The sequence below is a fragment of the Equus quagga genome, chromosome 13 (genome assembly GCF_021613505.1).
Source record: "Equus quagga isolate Etosha38 chromosome 13, UCLA_HA_Equagga_1.0, whole genome shotgun sequence".
Taxonomy (NCBI): domain Eukaryota; kingdom Metazoa; phylum Chordata; class Mammalia; order Perissodactyla; family Equidae; genus Equus; species Equus quagga.
The window spans coordinates 84,301,898-84,318,549 of record NC_060279.1 but is presented as its reverse complement, the minus strand read 5'-3'; the positions used below and the strand labels follow the sequence as shown (position 1 = coordinate 84,318,549).

The window sequence follows — 16,652 nt, the reverse complement described above, 5'->3', positions numbered from 1 at the left end:
GTATGGTGTAGACCAGCGCTTCTCAGGTTTAATATGCATACATAACACTGGGGATCTTGTTAAAATGTAGGTTCTCACTCAGTAGGTCAAGGATGACACTGAGTTTCCGCATTTACAATCCACTCCTGGTGGATGCTGGGGCTGCCCACCCATGGCTCACCATTTGAGTATCAAGGATCTAGACCAGCACTTTCCAATAGAATGTCTGTGATGATGGAAATGCTCTTCCACTGTCCAATATTGTGTACACTAGCCCATGAGAGACTGAGAAGAGACTGGGAGCCTCTCAACAGAGCTCCTGAGCACGTGAAATGTGGAACTGAATTTGAAATTTTATGCAGTTCTAAAGAACCCAAGTTGAAACAGCCACACATGACTAGCAGCTACTATATTGGATAATAGAGGTCTAGAACAGAGGAGCTGTCACGTGAAGGTGAGGGAGCTGAGCTTCCATTCTCAAGACCCTGACACAGTTGTGAACTAGGAAAAGAGTCAGGGGTCAAAGTGTCCACATCCCATAGTACCTAACCCCCCAGAGCTCAGAGAACATGCCTTTGTCCCCTACACAGCCCTGGCTGCTAAGGAGAGACACTCCCTAAAACGATGGTCTAGAAAACTCCCCCGGCCCCTAACTCAGAGCCAGGAGGGCCACGGACAATCCCTGGGATGTGGCCAGGCTTTCCTGCAGACTCCAGGGTCTGGCCCAGTGAGGCCTGGGGACGTGTGGGTCCTGGCTGTGGGCAGAGACAGGCCAGTCATCTCCTCAGTCATCTCCTGCCACCTCCCTCCACGCAAAACAAAAGGGAACATAGCAGAGAGTGGATTTTGGGTGGGTCTACCCTGGGAACCCTCCACCGTCTTCCCTGGGCCTGGTGTTCTGTCCTCTGTCCATACGGAAGAATCACAGGAGGACACTGACTTAAGCCCATTCACTGCGTAACTGGTCATTGTTGTGTTTCGGGTCTCATTTTTGCCCTCTCTCCAGGCCGCTGGACCCAGTAGGTATAGTTCTGAGGATGTGGGTCCTGGGGGACTGCCCAGCGCAGGGCGCTGGAGCTGTTGGTCCAAGTCTCCACGCTCAGGTGTCTGACTGGGTTGGGGGCTGAGAACGGGGAAGGAAGGTGGGGTGAGAGCAGAGGAGCAGACCACTGGTGTCCCGTCCACTACCCTCAGTTTTTGCCCGTAGTCCAGAAGGGACCGCTCCCATCAGTGCCTGCAATGGATCCCTGCGTCCTCCAGGGCCCCCTCAGAAGGTGGCGGGAGTTGAGGTGCAACCTCTTTGTGTGGGCGGTGGACTCAGCAGGGGTCACTCACCATTGGCCCTGGCTCCTGTCCAGCTGCACAGCCCCTGGGGAGAGCCCAGAGAGGGAGCATGAGACTGTGAGCCTCACCTTCCTTGGCCGGGGTGAGATTGCGGGGCTGGGCCAGCGACCCCCTGTCCTTGCCCCCATTCCTGGAGTGACTGCTGCCTAAGGGAGAGGAAGGACCCCGTGCAGTATCGCCTCCTGCAGCCTGGGCTCTGACAAAGATCACTCCAACGTCAGTCTTTTCTGGGTGTGTGTGTAGGGGGAAGGCGCAGGAGCATGGCAGGGGCGGGGCTCTGGGGACCCAGGAGCCAGGGTTGGTTCCACCGATAAGGCCAGGAGATAAACACAATGGTTTCACTTCCCGAAAAATATGGCCTTGGAGGACTAGGGGCAGGGAAGTAATCAACAAACTGGGAACAGAGGGGGAGACTGAGGCTGGGGACCAGAAGGCAGACATCTGGTCTGAGAGAGGAGGCTGGGGGCCTGGACCCTTGGCCTAGTCTGAGAGAGGAGGCTGTGGGTTCTATTCTCCTGGATCTGAGGAAGGAGGGGCTGGGGGTCTGTTCTCTTGGGTCAGAGGGAGGAGGGGCTGGGGGCCAGGACTCCTGGGTCTGAGGGAGGAAGTGCTAAGGGCCTGGACCCCTGGGTCTGAGGGAGGAGGGGCTGGAGGCCTGGACTCCCGGGTCTGAGGGAGGAGGGGCTGGGGGCCTGGACCCCTGGGTCAGAGGGAGGAGGGGCTGGGGGCCAGGACTCCTGGGTCTGAGGGAGGAAGCGCTAAGGGCCTGCACCCCTGGGTCTGAGGGAGGAGGGGCTGGGGGCCTGAACCCCTGGGCCTTTGGAAGCATAGCTGAGTCTTGCCAGAAACCAGCGTTTTCTCTCACAGTCAACACAGCATTATCTCAGAGCCCAGGTCTAAGACTCCAGGACAACGTCACGCACCAGCCTAGAAGCCTGCTTCCTCCTGCCCAGAATCATCAGCTGCCACTCCCTCAGGACCCCAGTTCAGGGATCCCAGCTCTCTCTTCCCTCAGACCCAAGAGCGTGCCCCCATACCACCCCTCCCTGGGACACTGGCCCCCCTCCCCCGGGGCTGGGAACACTCACCAACAGCACCAGGCTCCCGAAGGCCCAGAGGCCCCCGCCAGCCCTGGTCATGTCTCAGACACTGCCGAGGGACCCAGGTGTCCCAGCCTTGGACTTCCACCTGCTGGACTTTAATCGGCACAATTTCCCCTTTCCCAGCCCCACGGTGAGGCCACAGGCCAGGGCGGGAGGGAGGAGGAGGAAGTGGAGGCTCCAGTGTGAGAGCTCCCAGCCCCGCCCTCGCCTGGGTCCTCGCCTCCAGGCGGTCCTGCACCCCTGGCCACGGGGTCTCCCGTCCAGCCCCCTCTTCTGCCCACTTTATCCCGCCAAGGCCGCGTCCCCACTTGGTTGAAGTAAGACACCCCGGTATTAGGTGCTGCTTCCCCGCTGCTGTGTGAATGCACTCAGAGGTCCTTGATGGGTGGAGCAGCTGAGAGAGGGATGTCTCACTTCTCCATCTCACAAGAGGACAGTTACCACCAAGGCCAGGCAGGGCTAGATCTCCTGTCCCGCAGTGGGGTCAACCTTTTGATTCAGACTCTGGCCCATCTCGCCTCTTCCTGCCTCCCACAAGCCCTTGCAGGTCTCACAAAATGAGCCCAGTACATTCCTGCCTCCTGGCCTTTGCATGTGTGGTCTCCCCGGCCAGGTGCACCTTCCCCCAACGATCTCATTTTCCAACAATCTTGTTCCTGCTCCCCATTAGGATTCAGTTCAGAAGTGGCCCACGCTGGGCTGAAGCCCTTGGGAGCCTGTGCCGTCTCTACAACACACACCAGACCATAGGTGCCGTATTTGCATATTCGTCTTGCCACATTCCCCTGTGACCTTAAACAAGTGGCATAAATTCCCAGTGACTCAGTTTCCTCATTTATAAAAAATGGGCACAACCCCTTATAAATATGCTGTGAGAAGTAACCGTGTTTGTATGCGTAAAGTCTCAGAATAAGGCATGGCCCATTTTAAACACTCCATAAATCATAGCCACGTTTATTTTTGGTTTCTCCCTAAACCAAGTGTCCAGAAGGGCTTTTCAGGCTATTTTTGTGGACTTGATGATTATGTGCACACACAAGCTGCCTTAATTTCACACACATACGGCAGTGAGGAAAGCAGGTCCCGGAGCCACATGCCTGCGTTTGCATTCTCCCCATTAACCACCTATGTGATCTTGAACGTCATCCATCCAACCTCTCTGTGTCTCTGTCTCCTTGTTTTAAAAATGGAATTAAAAGTACTGTCTAGCTCGGATACAGGGCAGCTCCCCACTTTGGGCCAGTTCTGGAGCCACAGACACCTGAGGGTCCACTGTTTGAAAAAAGGGTGGCCCATTATTCATCAGTGGAGTTTGATGTAAAGAGGTAGGCACGAATCTGGGGTTAACTGTTACTATGTATCAGTTACTATTACTGTTACTCTGTATCAAAGCATTTGAAGAACAGTGATTGACTAAGGAGGTATTTTCTTAATGAATGAAAAAATAACTCCCGGGGGGTCCAGCCCCGGGCCCAGTGGTTAAGTTCTGGCGCTTCCCTTCAGCAGCCCACGGTTTCAGTGGTTCGGATCCTGGGTGCGGACATGGCACTGCTCATCAGGCCACGCTGAGGTGGCATCCCGTAAGCCACAGCTAGAAGGACCCACAACTAAAAATATACAACCAACTACCGGGGGGTCTTTGGGGAGAAAAAGGAAAAATAAAATCTTAAAAAATAATAATAACTCGCTTATGCTCACCTGCCCCTTCCAGAAGGTTCTGTGGTGTATTATGTAGCAGGCAGTGTATTATGTAGTGCTTGATAACAAAATTTTAAAAGACTATCTACTTCAAAAAGTTGTGGTCAGTTATACTGAGGAAATACATATATATGAGTTATCTAGTGCTGTGTAACAAATTACCCCAGGACTTAAATAACAATAAACATTTACTGTCTCTCAGGTTCTGTGTGCTGGGAATTCAGTAATGGCCTGGCTGGTGGTTCTGGCTCAGGGTTTTTTGTGAGATTGCAGTCAAGAGGTTCGCTGGGGCTGCATTCATCTGAAGGCTCAAGTGGGGTGGGAAGATCCACTTTGGTGATGGTTCACTTGCATGGCTGTTGGCAGGAGGCCTCAGCTCCTCACCACAGGGATCTCACTGTGATGCATCTTGAGCATCTTCACAACACGGGTACCAGCCTTCCCCAGAGTGAAGGATCCAAGAGAGAGAACAAGGCAGAACTCACAGTGTGTTTTATGGCCTCAGAAGGCACACACCATCATTTCTGGCATACCCTACTCATTACACTGGTCAACCTCTTCAGTGTGGGAGGGGACCCCTCAAAAATGTGAAAACCAGAAAGAGGATTATTGGGGGTCATTTTGGATGGAGGCAGCCACCCTATCATATTTGCACATAGTAATCATTTCAGAATTTGGCCATTTTTACCACTTTCTGTAAGATCAGTCTCCATTTGTCAAGCACATGTTACAAAAGGAGAAAGAAGGAGAGGGAACTAACACTTACTGTGCTGCGCTGGGAGCATCTAGGTTTTTGGACATGGTTTCCACTTCAGAGGAGCAGCCTGCGGCCCAGAGGGGATGTGACCTGGGAATCCAACATCTGCCTCTGAGGCTGAACTTTGCCTCCCTCCACTCTCTCCTCTCGCACACCCCCTGAGATGTGTGGATTCATGTGTCTCACCCTCGACCCCAGGGCATTCCTGAGTACCCTACGATTGGAATTACACAAGACTTTTTAATTGTCCTTATGCTTTCTCTGAGTTAAAATTTTCATTACATAAGCATATTTGATACTCAAAAAATATATGCTATTTGAAGAGACATCCCATTTTAGCTACATAACTCAGTCCTCACTACACTGTTCTTGGGAAGTGTCCCCCATCTGCACAATGAAGAGTCTGATTAAAATATTCTCCAGGGGGCCCGCCCGGTGGCGCAGTGGTTAAGTGCGCACGTTCCGCTTCAGCGGCCGGGGGTTCACTGGTTCAGATCCCAGGTATGGACATGGCACCGCTTGGCAAGCCATGCTGTGGTAGGCGTCCCACGTATAAAGTAGAGGAAGATGGGCATGGATGTTAGCTCAGGGACAGTCTTCCTCAGAAAAAAAGAGGATTGGCAGCAGATGTTAGCTCAGGGCTAGTCTTCGTCAAAAAAAATATATATATATTCTCCAAATGCCCCATCAGTGGGTAATGGATCAGATATCCTCCCAACAGCTCAGTTTCTGTTCCAACCTATTTCTCTTTCCTATATCTTTGTTCTCTCTCTCTTTCTCTCTCTCTGTCTCTGTCTCTCTCTCTCTCCTCTGGATCTTCCCTTCCTTGTACATACGCTTACCTTCCCTGTCTAAAAAGAAGGACTCACCTCTCTCGACTCCACACCTACCAGCCCATCATCTTTCATCTGCCTTCTCTTCAAAACCCAACTTCTCCACAGTTTCCTGTACACAACGCAGCTTCTGCCTCCCTACATAGCCAGATTCCCATGCATGGGGAAGGCACACCAGAAATGTAACATCTAGGATCCTCCTTCTATTCTTTTCCCCTTAAGAATGGAAATCTCCATGGAGTCACTACTGGGAGCCCCAATTGGCACAACCCTCCCAACTCAAGTTCTTTTCATCTCTTCTTACGAGTGTGATGGTAAGCACCAGGTAGTGTTGATCTGTATAACGAGGATATCTCTAGGTCTGATGAGCAGGGGTTAGACTTGAGTCCCCATGGTGGCGCATCTCAGGGTCTGCGTTCGTGTGTCCTGGAAGCAGAGTCTGAGACAAGGACTCAGATGCTCATGGTTTTTTTTGAGGGTTTGCTTTTAGGGGAAAGGGAGTGAGGGAAGAAGTATGGAGCAGAGGAAGGAGCTAAGTGAGCCAATGACTTCAGAGTGCTCTCACCACAGGGATGAGGGTCTGAACTTTGGACCCCCAGCTTCTTTATACGAGCTTCTCCAAGGATGAGTTTCACAACCTCCCTAGGAGGACAGTTTGTGTGAGGTCAAAGGCAATTCTCTTGAAAATGAGTCATCTGTGAGCAGCCAACACTCCCCGGAGCTGGGGGATGGGTGTTTCGTGCCTTTAAAGGAGTCTGTGTAGGAGCATCAACACATACACCCCCATGCAGCCTCAGCCTCATACCAGTTGCCAGACTGGAGCCAGTTCTCAGAGTTGGAGTGCCTTCGATGTAGGGGATGCTGTTCAAGAGGGACCTACTGATAATAACCAAAGTATATACTGTAAATCTTCCTCCTAACTTCCTAGAGGCCAATTTCAGTGTGACTGCATATTAGGAAAAGGGAACAAAGGATTGCCAGACACCGGTTCTGAATCAATTCTAATGCGTAGGAGCACAAAATGCCACTGTGGCCCATGATCTGACTAGTGCCTGGGGGCGGGATCAGTTAACAAAAGGAGGGTTACCCCAAGACTGTCATGCAGTGGGCCAAGTGGACTGGAACACTGCGTGGTTCCTTCCTCAGTTCTTGAGAGTGTAGTTGAAATAGACACTCATAAAATGGTAGACCCAACACTTTGATTTCCCTGTTCCATGGTGTGAGGACTTTCATGGTGGGAAGCACTAGGACATCTCCATCCTTCCAAAATCATAACTCAGGGAAGTAACTGATTGATGTTACTATCAAACCCTGGGAGATGCAGCTGAGGCAATTCCTATGGCATCCTGGACCATGCAATGGCATCCACATGATTGGTCCATGCAAGAGCTGATGGATCTTGGGCAATGGAAGTGGATGATGTTAAACTTAACCAGGTGATTGCATCAGCAGTAGCTTCTCTTCTCGATGTGGGGTCTCCTTCAGCAAATTAACACAGCCTCTGGAACTTGGTGTGCAGCTAAGGAACTGGAAAATGCTTTTTTTCCTGTACAATGGTTAGAAAGGACAATGTTTTTTCATCTGACAGGGATAGCAGCACACTTCGGTCCTCTCTCTGGCTCCTTCTGAGACCTCAATCATCTCATCATGCCATATGACATCATGTGGGTCCACCTCACGGGTGGCAATTTGTCCTTACTGTAAGAGATATTTATGCAGACTTTTTAGTTTCTCAATAAATATTAGTTAAATAAATGAACGAATTAAGTCTTTATTTTACTATTTGAGTTCTTTCTGGATCTGCTCACCAGCCTCCTTTCCTATCTTTCCTCTGGCTACACACAAGTTCGTAATTTTTTTTGTAGGCACTCCAGGCTGTTTGCACACTCCAGGTGTTTGCACGTGCCGTTCTCTCTGTCTGGCAAGTTCTTTCACCACCAGCCAATGCCTGCTGCTCCTTCTACTTCTGGTTGACCTCAGAGACAGGTGACCACTCCCTCCTGTATGAGCTTAACTAAGTAAATCTCTTCCTATAATACTCGTAACATTGTATGTGGCTAAGTCTCTTTCTCCTTTCTTTTGTCAGAGTGGGAACTTCTTGAGGGTAGAGACAAGTCTATCCCTCTTTGGAGCCACGGGGCCAACTTGACACCTCCACACTGATGATGGCTCAGGAAACATCACTTAACCTGAATTTGACTGTGTGTCAAGCCATCCAGTCCACAGTCACTGATCCAGTCCAGCTTTTCATGCAATCTCACTCCCTTCCCACTTTCTCTAATTTGAGATTAGATCTTTGACCTCATCCTGGGGAACCAATCCAGACTCCCATCTCACTGCTCCTCCTCCATCCAGTCAGCCCTTGTTTTCCTTCTTCCCCAGCCATATCTGTGGGGAGCCAGGATTGAAGGATCCAAAAAATAACAGGAGCCTGCCTCACCAGAGAACTCAGGAGTCCTGGCTGGCTCCCTTTTCTCACTAACTGAAGCAAGAAATGAGGTAGAGCTCAGGGAGCCTGAGGAAGGGAGCTTCCCCCTGGCAGGCTGGCCCATGTGAGGCATCTTGGAATGGAGATTTTCATTTGTATCATGGAGGGTGGACATGTACAAACGTGAATAGGAAGAGCCTGGAGGTTTGGGCATCAGGACCCCCAACTCAGTTCCCAAAGCTGCCACGATACCTGGAAGTCCTTGGCAAAGCCATAGTTGCCTTCTGTGAAAACTGCTAAAAGAAACCATAGCTAAATTGGAGTCAGGAAGGCCTGTAGGGGGAGCTCTCACACCCCCATCACACATCATCAATTACACCAAACAGGAAGAGAGGAGGCCTCCATCTTCCACAGGAAGTACAACTACCTTACCACTGAGGGAAGACTTCTTTCCCCACCTGGCAACAGCTCAGCCAACGAGAAACGCCACAGCCCAGCCAACGAGAAATGCCACAGCTCAGCCAACGAGAAACGCCACAGCTCAGCCAATGAGAAACACCTCAGCTCAGCCAATGAGAAACGCCACAGCTCAGCCAATGAGAAATGCCACAGCTCAGCCAATGAGAAACACCTCAGCTCAGCCAATGAGAAATGCCACAGCTCAGCCAATGAGAAACGCCTCAGCTCAGCCAATGAGAAATGCCTCAGCTCAGCCAATGAGAAACACCTCAGCTCAGCCAATGAGAAATGCCTCAGCTCAGCCAATGAGAAATGCCTCAGCTCAGCCAATGAGAAGCCATTGCCATCCTGAACTGTTACTTTCCCCCCAAGGGATTTTCATTTAGCACAGGCCCTCTCGCTCCCCCTTTTTCTCTGTAAAAGCAGCCTGGATTTGCCTGTGGTACACCATAGCATGTACACCCTGAATTGCAATTCTTTTGGCTATTCCCAGATAAACTCATTTTGGAGATAAAATAAGAGGCAAATTTGCTTTTTAAGTTGACACTTCCTTTGTCTTTCTCCTGAAGTGGTCAGCAAAATGCTCAGCCAGGATGCCCTTTGAAGCCCTGGAGCAGATGGACAGATTTCCTCCTGGGCAGGAGGAAAGAAATGGTGATTTCTTCTTTCCCCCAACAGCAGAACCTGCCTGCCCCACCAGCCAGCCCTAGTCTGCCCTGCATCACAATTTGGAGTTTCTCTGAGTCCTATCATGATGCTTAAGGGTTCTTTTAACTACCTCTTCACTAGGGGAGGGGCAACCAGAATCCAAAGTCTCTCCATCTCTGCATTTGGCTCTCGTCACCCCATCCTGCCATCCACACCCTCAGCCCTTGGCAACCATGAATCTACTTCAGTCTCTTTGATTTACCTATTCTGGATATTTCTTATAAATGGAATCCTATAATAATGGTCTTTCGGAACTCGCATCTTTCACTTAGTTTAATGTTTTCAAGGTTCATGCATTTTGTAGCATATTACAAACTTTACTCCTTTTTATGGCCAAATAATATTCCACAGACCCATTTTTTTAAGGGGCTGTGACTGACAAGAAGTGACTGGTTCTCCACAAGAATGGATCCTCATGAAGGCAAGGAATGGCAAAGATTGCCAGCAAACCACCAGAAGCCGGGAGAGAGGCATGGAGCAGATTCTCCCTCAGACCTGTGAAGGAGCCAGATCTGCTGACACCATGATCTTGAACTTCTGGCTTCCAAAACTGAGACAATACATTTCTGTTGTTCAAGCCATTCAGTTTGGGTACTTGGTTATGGCAGCCCTAGCAACTGATATACCATTCTGCTCATCAGTATTACAGAAAATTGCACTCACTTACCAATGTTATATTTTTAACTGCATCAATAAAAAACTTGTGGAAATCTCTCTCTCTTTGTGAGGAAGATTGGCCCTAAGCTAACATCTGTGCCAATCTTCCTCTATTTTATGTGGGATGCCACCACAGTGTGGCTTGACAAGCAGTGCTAGGTCTGTGCCTGGGATTGGAACCTGCAAACCATGGGCCACTGAAGCAAAACACACAGGCCAGCCCCTGGAAATTTTTCTCTTTTACTGAGTACCTACATAACATCGTTGATTTTGTCTCTGGATCCATAAAACAGTTATTATCTGACTCTTTAAAGGAAAAGTTTGTGGGCCCAAGATCTAGTTATTTTTACCTGCACTTTTAGTTTCACAGCAAAATTGAGAGGAAGGTAGAGATTTCCCATATACCTGCTGCCCCCGCACATGCATAGACTGCCCCATTAACCACATCCCCCACCAGAGTGGGACATTTGTTCCAATTGATGAATCTGCATTGACACATCAAATCACCCCAAATCCATACTTCATTCCTTTTCAGGGCTGAATAGTATACCTTTATGGATATACCACAGTTGGTTTATCCACTCACCAGCTCATGGACATTTGGGTCTCTCCCTTTTGGCTATTATGAATAACGCTGCTTGAATATTCACATTGCAGTTTTTGTGTGGACATATGTCTTCAGTTCCATTAGGGATATATCTAGGAGTGGCCAAACTCTCTAAGCCTCCTGTGGCTATCCTCTCTTTAGCCCACTCCAGCCACCAACCCTGTCCCCCCTCCACCACCAGTTCACGACCCCCTTCAATCTCCCCAAGCGTTTCTCACCGGTTTTGTTGTTCTGGGGCTGTTAGTTCCCCTGCTCCATGCTTTCCTCTCCCTATATGGCTCCTTCAAGAACTAAATCCGTATTCATTCGTGATTTTGAATCAACTTCCTCAGCTATTTACGTGACACCAGCACCTTCCTGCAGGCCCGATCATAGGCTGAACCACCACCAGGGAGCCAAAGGCCAATGGCCCCTCTGGTCCTGGCCAAGCTCACGCTGTGGTGGGGAAACAGACTGGGAAGGAAACCTCTGTGTGAAATGAAATGTGCTACAGTGGAGGTAGTGCTGGGAACTGCGCGAGCCCCGAGGACACCTCTGTCCTTGGCCCGGCTGAGTCTTGATACCAGGGAAGATTTGGTCAAGCGAAGACTTGCACTGGAAGCCGTCAGAGAGGGAGGGCTGAGGGAGGAGGGCTGAGGGGAGAGAGCTGGCACGAGGCAGGGGGATCTGCAAGGATTTCAGCGTGGCCAGAGCTCCATGTAGAAATGGGACTGGACAGGGTGACCTTGAGCCAGGGGCTGGGTTACCTGGCCGCAGCCTCGTTTCAACTTATACTCAGCCTGCCAGGTTGGTGACCACGTGGATTCGGGGAGAGTGGTGGGTGTAGGGGGCATGGAAGCTCCACACCCTTTCCTCATACCTTGCCCTCTGCATCTCTTCATCTGGCTGCTCCCGAGTTACATCCTTTTATAATAAACTGGTGACCTAGCGAGTAAAAGGTTTCTCTGAGTTCTCTGAGCCACTCTAGCAAATTAACCAAACCTGAGGAGGGGACGTGGGAACCTCCCCTCTATCACTGGTTGCTCAGAAGCACAGGTGATAACCTGGACCTGCGATTGGCATCTGACGTGGGGAGTGGGGGGAGTCTTGCGGGACTGAGCCCTTAACCTGTGGGATCTGATGCCACCTCCAGGTAGATAGCATCAGAATTGAGTTGTAGGGTGCCCACCCGGTGTCAGAGATTTGCATGGTGGTGTTGGAAAACACAAACACTGGAATTGGGTGCAGAAATCCTAATTCTTTATCATTGTGAACCACTGAAAACAACCCCAATGATTGATAACACCAACATTTAACGATGATTTCTGCTAGTGGTTGCTTTTGGTTGGAGGGGATGGGGTGATTGGGGAGGTGATAGGTAAAAGGCCTGAGGTCTCTTGTGGGGGTGATGAAAATGCTCTACAATTGATTGTGGTGATGGTTGCACAACTCTGGGAATACCCTAAAATCTACTGACATGCACACTTCAAATGGGCAGTTGGATGACATGTGAAGAATATCTCAATAAAGCTGCGACCACACTTTTTAGGAATTGGATATAAATGCCTTCAAACAGAACATGCATGGTCCCACATGGTGATTACAGAAAATACTGTATTCTAAACTTCAAAGTTGCTAAGAGACTAGACTTCCAATCTTCTCACCACAAAAAAGAAATGTGAGAGGGTGGAGGTTTGCTGCAACAGTGGTAATCATACTGCGACATATAAATGCATCAATGTGTTGCACACGTTAAACTTACACAATGTTACATGTCAATTATATGTCAATAAAAAAATAGAACATGATCTTCAGACAGACGGAGGCTGGAAATGTGGCTCCTTAGCACTTTCCACTGCGACAGGAGGCTATTCTGGGGGCCCCTTCAGGAGGGGAAGAGAAGGTGCTCACTTTATTTACTCCCCAAGTTAGTCTGTCACAAGCCTCCCGCTCTTGATGGCTGACACAGCGATGAGGACCCGGGCAGGGTAGCAGGTGGTCAGGACCACCAAGGAGGCGTGGGGCAGGGGCTGAAAGAAGGCATGGGAGGCCAACAGCTGCCAGCCATCTGAGACTGTGAAGAGCAGGGTGCCCCACGCAGAAAACCCACCCGACAGGCTGCGCCACAGCATGCATGCCTCATCTGGCCTGAGGCATTCCTGTCTGGTGAGGCAGGGACTAAAAAGTAGGGGAGGTTCTAGGGGTCCCTAAATGCACGTCAGGGAGGTACAAGTCTCCTCTGCCATGAGTCCCTAAAAGCACGGCATGGATGCAGAAGTTGAAGAGGGTTTGGAGAGTGGCTCTGGCCACTTCGTGTCCTCAGAGGCAGAACCTGAGGCTGAGCGGGCCAGTGGGCCACCAAGGTCACAGCCAGGACGAGGGCCGCACCTGGGCTCGTTCTTCCTTAGGACTCTACTCCCACCCCACTGCTACCGACCCCTTCCTCCAAGGTCCCGCCATCTTCGAGTCTCCTCACCTCCTCAAGCTGCTCCTCTCCTGATATTATATGTGACTCTAACGGGTTGAACTGTGTCCCCCAAAGAGGTGTCCCCAAGCCATAAGGCCTGGTACCCATGGATGTGACGTTATTTAGAAATAGGGTCTTTGCAGACGTAATTGATGATCTCAAGTTGCCATCACCCTGGATTTAGGGTGGGCCTAAATCCAATGACTGGTGTCCTTGGCGAGGACAGAGCCAGAGGGAGAACGCTGTGTGAAGATGGAGGCAGAGTTCGAGGAACACCAGGGATGGCTGCGGCCACCAGGAGCTGGGAGAGGCAGCAAGCATCCTCCCCTCGAGTCTTGGAGGCAGTGCGGCCCTGCCCACACCCTGATTTCGGGTGTCTGGCCTCCAGAACAGAGAGACTAAATTTCTGTTGTTTTAAGCGACCCAGGTGGCTGTAATTTGGGACAGGAGCCATAGGAACTAACCCATGGACTGGTCTCCTCCCAGCCTCGATCTGTAAAATCCTCATCTGTGCAACATAACGAAGCCCCGTAGCCACCACAGGGCCCAGCACAGGGGTGGAGTCCACGTCCCACCAGCCCCAGGTGCCAGGCCTCGCCACAGGGAGCTTGCTGGGCGTATAGTTACAACACTGCACTGGACACAAAAACGTGTTACAAGGGTACACCTCACAGTAAGTGTTCTGACCACAAGAATAAAAAAAGATTCAGTGCGTGACACTGTGAACGCACTTAATGTCACTGAATCGTCCCTTAAAATGGTAAAATGGTAAATCTTGTGCAAAAATAAAAAGAACCGTTTGCTGTTATTGTGATCACCCTCCCCCCATACCCCTCTCAAAATAACAAGAGATGTCGCCATTTCAAAGTCCACTTTACTCAGGCCACAGAAAAACAGCTGAGAGCCAGAGGGAAGCGGGCAGGCGGTGGGAGGCCGGGGAGGGCCCAGCGTGGGCCTGGCTGAAGGGCCTGGAATCGGACCAGGAGGAAGGCGGTGGGAACATGGTGGTGGATTCGGGGTTCTGCGAACAGTTCCCACACGTCTCCAGACAGCCAGCGCCTGTGGACAGCAGTCTGGGGAGCCTGGTTCCTAGCCCCGAGGGAGTTTCTCAGGTGAGTCGGTCTGGGACGCCCAGGCCCTTGTGGGAGGGGAGGGGGCGGAGACCAGCCCACCATGGCCCCTGCTTAGTTGGTCTTGAGCCCAGGGCCCCGGAAGCCCGACAGGGCGATGAGGACCTGGGCGGAGTAGTAGGTGGCCATGACCGCCAGGCGGGCGTAGGGCAGGGGCTGGGCAAAGGTATCCCAGGCCAGCAGGGCATCCGAGAGCGTGAAGAGCAGTGAGCCCCAGCGGGCGCTCCCGCCTCTGGCCAGGCCACGCCACAGCATGGCAGCCAGGACCAGCACATACGCTGTCAGGGGCAGGAGCATGTCAGGCAACAAATGCGGCAGCAGGAGGCCGTAGTAGGGGACAAAGACCAGGACGACAGGCAGCAGGAGGCCTGGCTGCAGCGGAGTCAGGCCAAAGGCCCAGAGGTAGAACAGGTGGGCCACGGTGAAGGCGGCCACTCCTGGAGGAGACGGGTGGGGGTGCCCGGTGAACCCCTAGTCCTGCATCCCCCCATTGGCTCACTGCCCAGAGCCTCACGGAAAGGACTGTCCCAGAGCACCAGCTCCTATCTCGGCCATGCCACCCTCATCTGCCGGGACTACTACACCGGCCTCTTTGGTGCCTCCCTTCTCCCTGCCTTTGGCACCACAGTGATCCTAAGAAGCAGGCTGCATCTGTTCTTACTCTGCTCACAACTGTCCACTGACTCTCCATCCCACTTGGCTCCCTGCTCGGCTCCACCCACCGAGCCGTTGGGAGGACACACCGCACGCCCCTACCCCAGGACCTTTGCACTCGCCAGACTCTCTGCCTGGACAAGCCTTCCCCAGATGGGCTGGCACTGGCTCCCGCACCCCCTTCAAGATATTACCTTCTCAGTGAGGCCGTCCTCGACCAGTCTACTCAAGATGTCAACCCCTGGCCCAAGTGCCACTCACACCTTCTAAGGCAACACCGCCCAGCCCACAGCGGCACAAGAGCTCCACGAGGACAGAGGTTTGGATGTGTCTCGGTCACTGCTGCTCCCCTGTGCCTTTGAATGCTGCCTGGCTCCCGGCAGGCACCCTACTGGGGAGGGTCCCCCTGCCCCAGATCCCTCTGCATGGGGGTCAGAAAGGAGCAGTACAGCCCCACTCACCGTAGAGGAAGGCGGCAGGCCAGACGAGGCAGGCGTCCCCCACGGCTGAGGACAGCAGGGCCCCCTGCAGGACTACTCTGGCACGCACCGCCCGCAGGAGCGCCACCAGGCAGAGGATGGGCAGGCACTTGACCAGGGCACCGATGCAGGACGGTGGGTCCCCGGGGATCCACAGGATGAAGTAGGCAGCACAGGCGAGGAAGAAGAGGCTCAGCCACCTGCCCACATGTGGTGGCTTCGGGGGACAGGGGGTTGCTGAGCCTCTGCAGCTAAGCCCAGCCCCCAGCCCCGTGACAAGGCTCCAAAACCCTCCTGGCCTCGGGGGTCACAGCCAGTCCCCAGCCCTTGGGGTCAGGGCCCACCAGGCCAGGACTCAGGTCTGGGGGTTTCCACCCCACCCCAACCTGGGGGCCCCACCCGTGCTGTGGTGTTGGCAGGGTGGCTCAACCCCACAGAACCCAGCCTCCCGGGAGGCAGGGCCCCCAATACCTCCAGGCTGCTTGGGTTCCCAGAAACCCAAGACCAGCCCCCCTACCCTGGACGGCCCTCACTTGGGCGGAGCGAGGCTTCCGGGGCAGCCCCTCTTTCCCAGCGTCCATGTTGGCCTGAGCCCCCCGAGTGGCTCATATGTGGACACCAGTGGCTTTGGGGGTGGAAGGGACAGCGTGTGGTTACACGTTAACCCTAGGAGCGTCCTGTGGACTCTGGGACTGATAACAGGGCCCAGGGAGCTGCCTGGCACCCGCTGATAAGGAGCCCTGGGACCCAGGGGTCCCTGCTCTCCCCACAGCCCCCATCCCCCAGGGGCTGCAGCTACAAATGCCCCTCCCGTTGTCCAGTGCCCAGTCGAAGGGAATGCGGAGTTGGGGCAGGGCAGCACCGACATCCTACATCTCGGCTGACAGGATGGAAACTCCCTCCTCCCCTCGCCGCCCTAGGGTCCTGGGCTCCCGCCGCAGCCCCGAGGTCCCAGGTTCTGGCCTCAGCAGGGCTCCTTCCCCACAGAACGGATGGGCCTCAGGTGCCTCCACCACAAACGGAACGAGTGCACGCCAAGAATGAGTTCTCCAAGGTCATCGTCACCACGCTGGCCCACAGCTCTGGATGTCACATACATGTTGCACAAGCGAACTTGGTCTATGCTGTGATTTTTCGTGTGGAAGGCCTGGACCTACTGGGTCCCCAGAGATGGTCACCGGGTCCAGGTGGCAGACAAGGCAGGCCAGGCTTGGGTCCTCCTCCTGGGAAACCCCCTCCTGGTCTGAACAGAAGTGTCACCACCCCTGGCAGAGGACAGAGGTTTGGAGCCTCTTTCCACACTCTTTGATGGTCACAGCCCAAGGCTGAGGGAGGGCTGGGGTCCCGAGGCCACGGTCCCAGGACGGGTC

At 52.7% G+C, this 16,652-nt stretch overlaps 3 protein-coding genes across 6 annotated transcripts in view; 1 reads left to right on the top strand and 2 right to left on the bottom strand.

The window, feature by feature from the left end:
- Window positions 1-153, bottom strand: part of PTPRH (protein tyrosine phosphatase receptor type H) — an 11,477-nt gene extending 11,324 nt beyond the window's left edge. The window contains exon 1 of the mRNA XM_046682096.1: window positions 150-153. Coding sequence (XP_046538052.1) covers window positions 150-153 — 4 coding nt within the window. The remainder of the gene's footprint in view (window positions 1-149) is intronic.
- A 13,847-nt stretch (window positions 154-14,000) lies between these two features.
- Window positions 14,001-16,591, top strand: LOC124249879 (uncharacterized). 4 transcript variants are annotated; one of them, XM_046681375.1, is made up of 3 exons: window positions 14,001-14,131; window positions 14,929-15,122; window positions 16,270-16,591. In XM_046681375.1, exons 1-3 carry the CDS (start codon window positions 14,021-14,023, stop codon window positions 16,589-16,591), a joined length of 627 nt encoding a protein of 208 aa, XP_046537331.1. In that variant the 5' UTR covers window positions 14,001-14,020. The 4 variants fall into 4 exon arrangements, 3 of the variants coding, with proteins under 3 accessions (XP_046537331.1, XP_046537330.1, XP_046537332.1); XM_046681374.1 differs by having other exon boundaries at window positions 14,007-14,131; window positions 14,911-15,122; XM_046681376.1 differs by having other exon boundaries at window positions 14,007-14,131; window positions 14,911-15,122; window positions 16,203-16,395.
- Window positions 14,129-16,203, bottom strand: TMEM86B (transmembrane protein 86B). The gene is made up of 3 exons (XM_046681373.1): window positions 15,816-16,203; window positions 15,265-15,499; window positions 14,129-14,586 (listed from the first exon to the last, which is right to left on the bottom strand). Exons 1-3 carry the CDS (start codon window positions 15,861-15,863, stop codon window positions 14,204-14,206), a joined length of 666 nt encoding a protein of 221 aa, XP_046537329.1. The 5' UTR covers window positions 15,864-16,203; the 3' UTR covers window positions 14,129-14,203.
- Window positions 16,592-16,652: the final 61 nt, after the last annotated feature.

Excerpts from the sequence above, each read along its gene's own strand:
- TMEM86B (XM_046681373.1), bottom strand. The coding sequence starts at position 15,863 with ATGGACGCTGGGAAAGAGGGGCTGCCCCGGAAGCCTCGCTCCGCCCAA. Across the intron at positions 15,500-15,815 it reads GGAAGCCTCGCTCCGCCCAA|CCACCACATGTGGGCAGGTG; the intron begins GTGAGGGCCGTC and ends TGTCCCCCGAAG. Across the intron at positions 14,587-15,264 it reads GCCTGCCGCCTTCCTCTACG|GAGTGGCCGCCTTCACCGTG; the intron begins GTGAGTGGGGCT and ends CGTCTCCTCCAG.
- LOC124249879 (XM_046681374.1), top strand. The coding sequence starts at position 14,021 with ATGGTGGTGGATTCGGGGTTCTGCGAACAGTTCCCACACGTCTCCAGA. Across the intron at positions 14,132-14,910 it reads GCCCCGAGGGAGTTTCTCAG|GACCTTTGCACTCGCCAGAC; the intron begins GTGAGTCGGTCT and ends CCCCTACCCCAG. Across the intron at positions 15,123-16,269 it reads AGAGCTCCACGAGGACAGAG|AACGGATGGGCCTCAGGTGC; the intron begins GTTTGGATGTGT and ends CCTTCCCCACAG.